The 12,787-nt window shown below is 39.5% G+C and overlaps 1 protein-coding gene across 3 annotated transcripts in view; it reads right to left on the reverse strand.

The window, feature by feature from the left end:
• The window catches only part of bahcc1a (BAH domain and coiled-coil containing 1a), a 149,526-nt gene that overhangs the window by 40,082 nt on the left and 96,657 nt on the right, over nt 1-12,787 (reverse strand). For all 3 annotated transcript variants that reach the window (XM_089128912.1, XM_089128914.1, XM_089128913.1), the window contains 4 exons: nt 9,142-9,957; nt 8,443-8,612; nt 7,066-7,199; nt 4,727-4,840 (listed from right to left, as the gene is read on the reverse strand). In XM_089128912.1, the coding sequence (XP_088985038.1) occupies nt 4,727-4,840; nt 7,066-7,199; nt 8,443-8,612; nt 9,142-9,957 (1,234 nt within the window). The remainder of the gene's footprint in view (nt 1-4,726; nt 4,841-7,065; nt 7,200-8,442; nt 8,613-9,141; nt 9,958-12,787) is intronic.

The following is a 12,787-nucleotide window of genomic DNA, read 5'->3' on the forward strand; positions in this document are numbered from 1 at the left end:
TTTTTGGGTGAACTAACCCTTTAAATACAATTTAATGGTCCAGTGGCAGAACTTTTGCCAAGTGTGCCAGAGGTTCTGGATTCTAATCCGCACTAAGTATAGGTTATTTTCCTCATCAAAACCGATTGTTTATTAGTGGTTGTATATCAAGCAGGGACACGTTTTTTTGTGCATTAGGTTTTGTGATTTCACCGTAACAAATATAGAGAGTCTCTCCACAACGGATTGAAGCGAGACGGCCACCATTCAACCCGAAAAACATCATATAACCATTGCAATAGTGTTGTCACGGTACCAAAATTTCAGTATTCGGTACCAATACCAGTAAAAATTCACGGTTCTCGGTACCAATTTCGGTACCAAAGCTTAGTTTAAATTTACATATATTTAAGTGTTTATCACGGTTACAAGTATGGGAACTGTACATTTGTATTATAAACACTTTAGAAAAAGATAAGATAAAATGACCTAAAATAAACAATAGTATACACTAACACATTTTTAAAGTTGTTTGTAAAGTTTTAATCCGTTAACATTTATTTAATGCACAATGAATGAAGTGAACAAACATGAACAATCAAGTGTTTGTATTAAATAACATTTACAAACATTAATTAATGTTGTAAAAATATATTGTTCACTCAATGTGTTGATGTGAACTAAGTAATGTTGATGAATGGTATCTTATTGTAGCGTTACCAAACTATACAGGAGATAAAACATGTTTTATTTGATTTGACTGTACTTTTATTTAATCTAAAACTGCATTCATATTTAATTTTTAAAAGGCTTTTTAAACCTGCTGAGTGTAAAGGCAAGAATACGCCTAGAACTGGCACTGACATTAAATGACATAAATAGGGATGCGTCGATACTAATACCACTTTGGTGTCGGGTGGATACTACTGTGCTCATGTATTCGTAAAACTACCCCGGAAGCACTTTAGAGGCCGTTCACATATCGCGCGTGTTTTTTATTATATTTTTGCGCGTGCTTATTCTTTCCAAAGCGCTTGCTCTCACGCGCCGTCTGTCGTTGCTATGCAACGAGTTTTTATTATGAGCGCGCTTGCCTCGCGCCTATATTTGAAATTGCGAATTTGCATGAAATCGGCCTCTTATGGCAACGTGACATTAGCCTAATCCAAAATATTTCCATATGTGGCTCTTTCCTCCTTTCGTTTCAACAAGTGGATTCAGAGAGAGAGAGACATATCAGCGTTATGAAGAGGACGCAACTGTGCACCTTTCAGACAGCGCGTCTAGAACTGGACGAACCTGGTATTCGGTACCTAGAAAAGCTGGTACCGTAAAAATTTTTTTTTTTTAGTACCGACTTGGTACCGAAGTACCGAGTTTTTTGACAACACTACATTGCAATAACTGTTCCGAAGCTGTTCAGTTAAAAAAAACTGTATAGTGTCCCTTTAATATTATTATGATATTAACCTTATTGGAATCGAAGTTAGGAATCGATAAGCAGAATTGAAATGGGAATCGTTAAACTTTAAACGATACCCAACCCTAATCACTGTGCATAAACTAGTTTATATTAAAAGTGATTTCTGACAAAGAGCAAGTATACAGCACAGCCTCAAGCTCAACAGCAAAAACATTATCAGACTCAATTGGATATGTTTGCATTTTTAGGATTCATGCTCATCTTGGCTTTTCTATCCTAGTTTTTTTTTAAGCGATATCCTAAAATGCCCATAAAATTCTACCGACAAGCATATCAACCAGCCATCTCGGCCAACGGAATTAATAAATAATATTCAATAACATTTCATGGTGCATAAGATCAAAAGCAGAAAATCTAGTGTGATGTTTAACACAATGAAGATCTGACTGCCAGCCTGTTAGACACAAACACACACACACACACACACACACACACAGTGCCCTGGGTGTCACAGTCATGTGGACTCGCATCGAAGCGGCTGGTTGGCACGAGGGCAGAGGCGGGCGGGCGGAAACAGACACGACGTGACATGACAGAGAACACAACGAGAACGAGGTTTTAGGGGGTGTGGGAGTGTCAATAACCCTCTTCAAACCTCTAAACACTGACAGATCCTCCGCAGGCATCGAGGAACACACTGCGATCACTCATCCTGACCACATCAATACACACGCCACACTTCTGATACCAAAATATACATAGGCAGAAGCTCACGAGTGACTGCTTTGGAAAGCTTAGCACTGGAAACAACTCATGAGTCGGCCATAGACATATACACTAGACGTCACCTTGGGGTTCTAAGCACGCGTCAAAACCGCCGCCATCTTGGAACAGGGGTCTTGTCATAGGAAGTAGCTAGGTAATGCCTTTACTTCGAATTAATTGATGGTGGCGGACTTTTGTGCTGTGTATGATGTTCACACGAATGAAATCCGAACTAGGAAGAATGTTTTAATTTTTTATTTTTTTAATTTTTCTGGAATCAATGATAAATACATGTCTGACCGTTGGAACGAATCAAAACAAAAACGAGAAAATCGCATTCATGATGATTTATGGGGATTTTATTTCCGTTAGACCTTTGTCTACGTTGACGCTGATGCATTAAAGTGGAGGAGCTCCCCTGTTCCAAGATGGCGGCTCTATTGACGCATTCGTTCTGATGAACTGTCATAGCCAAGGCGACATCTAGTGTATATATCTATGGGAGTAGGCGTTAGCAGCATGCTAAGCTAAAACCGTGACACTGGATACATCGGTTTTGAATCAGATTAAAGTATAATTGATAAAGTTTGGTATTAAATGAGTTTCTCAACTCAATAATCAAACACAGTTCTGACTGAATATTAGGGCTGTCAAACGATTAATCGCGATTAATCGCATCCAAAATAAAAGTTTGCGTTTACATAATATGTGTGGGTGCACTGTGTATAATTATTTTATATATATAAATACACACACATGCTTGTATATATTTAAGAAATATTTTCATGTATATTCAACATATAGATTTATATATAATTTATATATAAATATTATTATTTAAAATTTGATTTTCTTAAATATACATGCATGTGTGTTTATTAATATATTTAAGAAGAGTTCAGATGCAAAAGCCTCTAAATGCCATTTGAAATTTTCTTCAAGAATGTTAATTTTTATCAAGCTTGTATATTTAAGTTCAGTAATTTCACTTAAATGGCAATGAAGATTACCTATTAATTGCCATTTAAGTGAAATTACTGAACTTAAATATACAAGCTTGATAAAAATTATTATTGTAGAAGAAAATTTCAAATGGCATTTAGAGGCTTTTGCATCTGAACTCTTCATATATATATATATATATATATATATATATATATATACACACAAAATAATTATACACAGTGCACCCACACATATTATGTAAACACAAACTTTTATTTTGGATGTGATTAACAGTGATTAATCATTTGACAGCTCTACTAAATATGGTTATCAGTTAGAAGCACGATGTATTAAATTACAGTATGTTTTGCAAGGGTTATTATAGTAACAACAACTTTTTTACAGTGTCATTGTACACATGTACTTACCATTATAATAACAGTAAATTATGCATAATTACATGCAACCAAACCATAATAACTATGTAGTTGCTTAATACTACTCAGTACTTAAATATATAATTACACTGTAACAATGACACCTTAAAATTTAGGGTTAGGGTTTGGTTTATGGTTAGTTGCTTGTAATTAATAGTTATCACTATAGAAACTACATGTAACAAAGTGTTATCCAATTGTTTTACAGATTTAAGATCAGATTTTTAGATCAGGTAATTCATGGTACATCTTTGGGGAATGTTGCTTATTACATGTTCAATAAGTTAATTACTATAGTAGTAAAAAAAGCTCCATAAAATAACACACGTATATTATGTGTTCATTAATAGCATTTCCATATGTAATAACACATTAAATTGAAAAATGCCTAAGACAGGAAGCAGCTGCAAGCTTATATTCATAAACACAAATTAGCACACCCAGACACATGAATTAATTGCAGTGCGAGTGTGCGTGTCATGGTGAACCGGCCTGCGCTGACCCCAGAGCTAAACGACAGGGATCTGTCACATTCCTGGCAGAGAAGTAGATTAGGGGAGAATTCACACACACACACACACACACAGTGCTCTCAATACATCCACACGCCCCCGACAGTCCACCATTGACATCGCAATCGGCACACACAATAAGTTTATTCACACACACAGTGTATGCACAGAGATTTAAAGGTGCAGTGTGTAATGTTTAGGGCCATCTAGTGGTGAGGTTGTAAATTACACGAAATAGAAGTTACGTCGGTGACAGGAAGTGATGTCGTCGTCTGAGACAGCAGAGAATAGCCAGTTCAGCAATGAAGTTTCTTAACAAAGATGAATTAAGTAAGGGTTAATGCCCGACGAGGTGTCCATTGTCAGGTTTTAATGGATGACGACGAGGCGCGAACCGGCCGACGCGCAGCCTCGCCGTCGTCCATTAAAACCTGACAATGGACACCTCGAAGGGCACTAACCCGCTTATACCATGGTCACTTGCCAAATAAAACATTTTTAAAACATTATCTGCTAGTTTATATTTTATATTTTAATGGACTGAGGTCGGATGAGTTCCTGTGTATGTTGTGAGCCGTGGGCTGCTGGGTCGTGTTGATGCGGTGGGGTTTATCTGCTGTGTGTGAGAGGCATGCTCAGAGGACAGAAGAAAAGCAGTGACTTACTTCACTCGTTTCTGAGGTTCGTTGAGGGTCCCGGAGCCAAGACCAGGGACCGATTTACGTTTGCGTGGTCGACCAGGGCCGCGACGTGCTGGGCTGCGAGGAGTCTCCTCTTTCCTGGAGGAAAACACGCTGAATTTTTACTCAACTTTTGCCACTGGAGTCAAAATGTTATTGTGCAAATAATGACCCTTAGAATATTTTCAGCATGAGTTTCATAACTATTACTAATGATACGTTCACACCGGACGCGAATAGGGCGTCAGGCGCGAATTAATTCAATGTTAAGTCAATGCAAAGATGCTTTACGCGCGTGAAAAATTCCTGCGGCGCGAATGAGCCGTGGAGCGCGGCACGGAAGACGCGAATACGCCTCATTCGTTCGCGCGAATGGCGCGAATTGAGCGTCTGGCGCGTTAAGCGCGTTGCGCGCGAATGTGCCATTTGTGCATTCACGCGTTTGACGCGAATTCACGTCTGCCGCCCGAGTTGAAAAATCTGAACTTTGGCGTGAATTTGCGCCGCGTTAACCAATCAGGAGCTTAGCTGCTTGCTCACGTGGTGAAGTGTCTGGATGCTTCAATAAATTATTTTGTTAATATGAATAGTGGGATTATGCACAACAAAGCTAATGTTTTATCTCTTAAAACATTATTTCTATATACGAGACATGTTCATTTTGTATTGAATGTTATTCATTCCATAGCTAGATTATATAAAATAGTATTATGTTGTAAAGACAATCAACATACATGTGCATAAGTTCGTGTCTGGACGTGAGAGAGAGAAAAATAATCACAGGACAGGTTAATAACTTTTGGAAGCTGGCTCTATTTATCATCAAAACAAAAATAAATGACAACTAGATTCGATGGATGAGGGCGAGGGTGATCCTCGCTCCGATGCGGGACAACATGTCATCAAACTGGGCGCGTGACAGGCGGAAGTACCGCTGACAGCGGCCGTCATCCAGCGCAGCTCCTGGAGCGAGCAAATGGTGAAACTCGCCAAACGGTTCGCCTCCGAAGGGTCCGGTGGACACAAATATACGGCGACGATGATCCCCACGCCGCTGTTCTGCTCTCCAGAGTAAATACAGAGCTGTAACTCTCTTGATGAATGCTCGGTCGACATAAAAACAATGGCCGCCAACGGATTTCGATTCTGACGCGCGTCACACGCGTAAATTTCACTTCAAACTTTTGTTTTTACGCGCGCCAGTTTCGCTCTTGACACGCGAAATAACACAAAGTGGTCAAGCGTCAAACTAGACGCGTCAGGCGCGAATTTGACGCGCGATTCGCGTCCGGTGTGAACGTAGCATAAGGCAACCAGAAGTTTGCTCAAAATTATAATTGTGTTAATTAATCAGACATTAAACAGTTAGCCTTTTATATAAATTATTGCATAATTATTAAAAAAAGTGCTAATGTAATAGGCATAACGACCATTTAGCGCGCTTTTCCCAAGCTACACTTCCCCCAAACGGTTCATTTAACCAACTGTGCTAACTTCATCAGATGGAAAGTCAACACAAAATGCATGGTTTTGATAAGCGCTTTGAGATGCGTCTTCACATTAGATCTTCTAAGCGACACAATTCGATTTCAAATGAGATCGCTCTGCAAAGAACGACGGCCTACATGTTGATACGCACTGAAAACTGACTGTCGTTTTCAACTGATTCGCATCAGGAAAAGTGGTAAACTCCTCATTATTTCCAAATTACTATTCTGCAAACATAATTCAAAAACAATCCATGTTTAGATTTTTTCCAAATAAAATCGCTGAAGGTTTGATTGGAAAGCTCAATTTGGGGATTTAAGCTCTTTACATCTGGCAACCACAATGCAAGATCGCGCAAATGTCAAATAAAAAAATATAAAGAAAAAGCCGGCATATATCGCGATGATACATGTTACAAATAATTAATCGAGAGAGGAAAATATCGGCATCGCGATTGAAACCTACGAGTGTTTGCATGTAAACTGCGATACGACAATTTGGTAACACTTTACAATAAGGTTCATTAGTTAACATGAACTAAGAATGAGCAATACTTCTACAGCATTTATTAATCTTAGTTAATATTAATTTCAACATTTACCAATACATTATTAAAATCAAATGTATTTATTAATATTAGTTAATGCACAGTGAACTAACAAAAATGATTAAATACTGTAACAAATGCATTCCTCGTTGTTAGTTCATGTTAGTACATCAACTAATGAACCTTATTGTAGAGTGTTACCGACAAAAATGTATGATATCATTGAAAAGTGACACAGATCACCTTTAAGCAAGTTCATATTTTGAGTGTTTGGTAATGTCAGGCTTACTGGTGGTCATGCTTTCTCTGGAGTTTGGCCAGCTCTTTCTGCTTCTCTTTGTAGCGCTGTTGCAGCTCTGCCAGCCTCACACGCATCTCCAACTCCTGCCCATCCATACTGTCCACACCCTTCACTGGACACACCTACAGGGAACACAAGCACACCCTTCCCTTAGTCGCTGGTTAGCGGCTCCAACCTCAGATGACTGGACAGATTTTTGCTTTAAAACTAGAGATGCTCGATATATCGGTCACCATATCGGTATTGGTGATATACGTTTCTTTTTAATGTTATCAGCCTCATAAGGAAATTTGGCCGATATATTAAAGCAGATAAATAAAGTGTTATTTCCTTCAGCTGAGACACTTCAGATGCGCACTGTTCAACATGACGGTTTTGAAATGCTTGGAATATGATTGGAATCACTTTAAAAAAGGAAAATGCAGTAAAGTGCAACAGTCGGTCATATCGCCTACATAAAATTATGATGAGAACATAATAATTGTGACATGGCAGTTAATGGTGAGACTTTTGTTTTTGTAATCAGGCTCTCAAAAAAATATATACAAAATTGGATTTAGACGTATCGGCCAATATATCGGTTATCGGCTATGAAATATAAAGAATTATCGGTTATCCGCTTTGAAATATATAAAATTATCGGTTATCGGCTTTGAATTATATAGAATTATCGGTTATCTGCTTTCAAATATAAAGACTTATCGGATATCGGCTTTCAAATATTAAGAATTATCGGTTATCGGCTTTCAAATTTATAGAATTATCGGTTATAGGCTTTGAAATATACAGAATTATCAGTCATCGTCTTTCAAAAATATAGAATTATCGGTTATCGGCTTTCAAATATAAAGACTTATCGGATATCGGCTTTCAAATATAAAGAATTATCGGTTATCGGCTTTCAAATTTATAGAATTATCGGTTATAGGCTTTGAAATATACAGAATTATCAGTTATCGGCTTTCAAATATAAAGACTTATCGGTTATCGGCTTTCAAATATATAGAATTATCGGTTATCGGCTTTCAAATATATAGAATTATCGGTTATCGGCTTTCAAATATAAAGAATTATCGGTTATCGGCTTTCAAATATATAGAATTATCGGTTATCGGCTTTCAAATGTAAAGAATTATCGGTATAGCCCAAAATGTTCATATCGGTGCATCACTAGTTAAAACCTTTCTGAATTTTTGCTTTGTTACAGTCATTGTGACACAAAAAGAACTAAAGAGAGAGGACACAAGTAAAGTAGGAAGCAGAAAACATAATTGTAAGATACAGTATACAAATAACTAAGCATATGTAACATAATAATAACAACACACATTACAGATGTGAGAGAACAAAACAAGGGTGTGTTACCGGCTCATGGCGAGGTGTCCAGCTGCATTTTCTGCGCAAGTTGAGAGATCTTCTAGCCGGAAACTGCATCTCCACATCTGTGGCGCCACCGTCCTGAGAGCCCAACTCAAGAGCACGAGCGGCTGCCAGCGTGGCCAGACTCTGCAGGTCGAAAATCCACTGATCTTCTCCTTTTGGTAGAGAAAAGGATATTATTTGTCCATATTTTTTTGCAGGACACTATAGTTCATGTATGTAAGTGAGGAGAGCAAAATAAAGTAAACTGTGACATATTATACCAAGAAACTCTTCATACAGTGACTACTAATAACATTTATACAAATTTGCTAGCAATAATTATTCCGACTCTTTGACTTGACCATGTTTTGCTAAAGTGTGTTTTTTCTCTAATTGCTAATGCTCTTTTTCCACACAGACTGAACAACATTAAGCATTGCTTGGTAATCGGTTGATCTAAACTGGTATTATCTAATTGTGTAGTTAGATTTAACAGCTGACAGATATTCAACATAATTCATCTGTGAGAGTCTAACAGAAGGACGGACAAAACCAGTCAAATATCCACTGATCTGATAACTCCGAGTCACGTTTTATTACCATTTAGCGAATAAACTGTGATAATGTGAGACATGTTAAAGGTCTGAATAAGCTTTGGTTAGACTGGTCATTTCTAAACGGGTTCTCACACAGCAAACATACCTGGAGTTTTACTGCAGCTCTGGCGATAGCGTTGCAGTTCGAGATCCGCCAGCTCACTGAGCAGCTCCATGCCGTGACAGGAGGAGTTCAGCGGGACGCAGGATCCCGGGGATTGGTAGGAGACGGGAGGAGAGGGAGGAGGACAGTCTCCACAGAAAGCGGCCGCAATCAGGAGCTCCAGACTCCAGTAACTCGACGTGGGACTCTGGGAGCAAGTTGGAGACTCAACGGTCGCACAGATTTCCTTGTGATTTTCCTCATCAACCACTGGAACCTCTGCTTGGGCGATGGCGTTTGGTGAACAATCAGAGACACACGGTTGTTGTGGTAATGGTTCCTGTTCCTTAAGTGTCTCTAGACTGGAAGATTGAAGAATATCTTCACCCACTCCTTCCTCAAAGGTAACAGTTGGCTCTTCTTGACGGATTTCCTCCTCAGATAACAGGGTAGGTCCTACTTCACAGTCTGAAGCTTCAACAGGTGTGCAAATGATCTCGACGCACTCCTTTTCCTGACTAGCCTGTACGGGTTCACAGCATCTCGTCTCCACATCGTCCCCTTGCTCAAACACACCCTCGGGCTGGTCTTCGGCCGGGCGTGTGGCGTCGACTTGCATCGTTGGCTCTTGGAGAGGCCTCACCATTGCATGGCAGTCTAAGCCCTCTCCCAAGCTGGAAAGAGCTGGAGGAGTGTGTTCAACGGGTCTAGTCTGAACGTCCTCGAGATCCGCGGGCTCTGTGAGCTGTACATCTTGAGCGCTGGGGCCGTTCCTGTATCCCATGGTGATTTCTGGATAGGTATATCCAGGTGGCAAATCTGTGACAGGGAACATAAATGAAGCTCAGATGCGTCAAGAACAAAGCCTTTAAAAAATATCACCATAAAAACTTGTTTTACACTTTTGACAACCTGTTTAATCTTCATCCTTCCTTCGCATTTTGTAATGCCTGGTTCAGATTACACAATTTTAGCCCGAATTTGGCACGATCCGTTTGACGTAGGGTGTCGTGGGGATTCGTAAACGACAACGGGCGTCGGGACGCAAGATTCGATCGCATCATCTCGTATTGTGTGTCATAGTGGGCGACAACCTACGTCCAACCTACGTCTTTGTAGCTTTTCCGTACACAACTTTCAAAAATGGTGAAACGTAAAAGAGAGACGATGGTGCTAACGTTAAATCTAAAAGTAAAAACATATAAGAAAAGAAATAATTTACCTCAAGTTCTCTTTGGAGGATTGACAACCAGCAATCCAAGAACGAGTCCATTGTCGGGTTTTCTTTCTTTTTTTACTTTTTTTCTGAACACAGGACAGCCAATACAATACTCACCGCTTCATCCATTGTTTGTTTACGTTCGTTTCCGGAAGTCACTCGCTACTAGTTTCGCCTTCTCGATGACATTTCGCGCGCCATTAAAGACGGCATGCGATGACTGGTAAGGAAGCAACGTGTAGTCTGACATATGTCTTGTCCACGACACAACAAGATTTTAGGAGTCAAAATCGCGTAGTTTGACGCAGTGACTATCGCAACAGACAAAAAAAAAATCGAGTAATCTGAACCAGGTATAACACATCTTTCTCTCGCGGGTCAAAATGACCCGAAGCCCTGAAACTATACCCTTTTTTTTGTCCAGAAAGCGTTTTTTTAAATTACTAGTTTTGATCAATAAATAATAAATAAATAGTAATTTAAGCACATTCTTCACAACTTAAATTCAAAATAATTGAACATTTCATGCATAAAACCTTTAATTCAGCTCAAAATATCTTACATTGGGAGTCTTTGCCGGAAAAAATTTAATATAAGATATTTCATGACTCTAGATGGGCTTATAACTCTATATGGAGCAAATGAGCTGTTCCCCTGGGTCCTAAAGTCAGTTTCTTTAAAATTTTAGCATTTTTAGTTTGAATTTTGAGCATTTTTAGGTTTTTTTATGTGTCCTGAAGCATTTCTCGGATCCCATTCATTACTTAGGGGGTCAAATTGACCCACGAACGAAGGATGTGTTACTTTTTTACATTTCAACCACAAAACTCCTCGAGTCCATTAAAAATGTTTTGTTGTGTATTCGTGGTTCAAGCGCGACAAACGTCCAAGGGCTGAACTCAATTGTTGTTTTACACTTTTGACAACCTTATAAGGATGACACGTTTGTTTAACAAGCTTTGCGCCAGAGGTCTGAACAAAAACGCATTGTACTCTACATGACAGTGCCACTCTGCCTTGATCTTAGCTCTTTGTTAAGAAGTGCAGCTGCTAAAGGGGTAATTCTGAGGTAAAGCAGGGCTCTCGCTCTGACACTGCCATATCCTTGGCATGCTGCGACACTTAGAGAGGTGTTAATGATGATCAAGAAGGTGTAGACTGGGGGATGGGGTGAGTCTGGACGAGGTGTTTCTCCATCTATACTGATGTGATGGCGCTGGGGAGCTGAGCTGGCGGACATTTTCTGCATTTATCAGCAGCTTTAGTCAATTGTGCTCTTGCCTATATAGCCGCCCACACAGAGCCACAGAGTCTAAAAAAAGCCTTGATTGTTTCTGCATGAGGGGTTCAGCATGAATAACAACCAACATGTGGCTTGTGTGTTTTTGAGGCATGGTGAATTGAAGCAGGACGACGCTAAATACAGGTGTAAACTGAGGTCTGAAGCATTTTGAGCTTGTCCACTTTCAACCACTTCCAGAGGGAGTTGAAAACACATTTGACTGGATTGCTTTCGTAGTGTAAACGAATGTGATCGAATGTGTTCAAAAGATGGTCTACTCTCTGTCTACTGACGTCATGCGTGAACATCATGAGAAGAGCTCTCTTTTTAGTGAGTTAAGGTCCTTGCACACCGAGTGCGAAATTTTCGCACGTTAAAAAATAAATACGACCTCAATCGCTTCTGAAACTTCCGACCGTCATAAAAAAATTGGATCGGGTTCAATTATCTGCGTTTTTCGCATCTGTAGCAAGTGTTTTGAGAGACGTTTTGACAATTCAGAGCCACTGAATGATGAATATGGAAAAAAGTCCTATTACACTATTATTTTTTTGTTACACAAAGCTTAAAATTAGGCCGTTTACAGCTGGTATTGAGATGCGTTTTGGTCAATCGGGTCACAAGTGGACGACGCTAAACACAGGTGTAAACTTGAGCTTGTCCACTTTCAACCACTTCCAGACTGGATTCAACTGGATTGCTTTCGTAGTGTAAACACTTGTGATTGAATGTGTTCAAAAGATCGTCTACTGACGTACTGCGTGAGCATCATGAGAAGAGCTCTAGACAGACGGGGTTAAACTTTGACAGATGAAGACACAAGTTTGTTTTGAAGATGAAAACATACCAAACACAATGTTCTCTCACCATTCCTGATTTCTAACAAACACTCCCAGCGTTCGGCTGGTCTCGAGTCTGTCAGAGCAGAAGCTAAAGCTGATGCTCTCCGTGTGTTTCTCTGTCATCTCTGGACAAGCAATCGGACAAGCTTATTGTGTCCAAAGATGAAAAAACCCCACACATTTACCCATCACAGACCCTCAACTCGAAGAAATCAGGACAGAAGTGTTTGAAAGTGGACAAAAGAGACGGATTAAACACCAGGAGTGAACGGGAATGTTTCCCTCGTCCACTTGTGATCCGATCGA

This window comes from Pimephales promelas, chromosome 3 (assembly GCF_988280905.1).
Source record: "Pimephales promelas chromosome 3, fPimPro1.hap1.1, whole genome shotgun sequence".
NCBI lineage: Eukaryota > Metazoa > Chordata > Actinopteri > Cypriniformes > Leuciscidae > Pimephales > Pimephales promelas.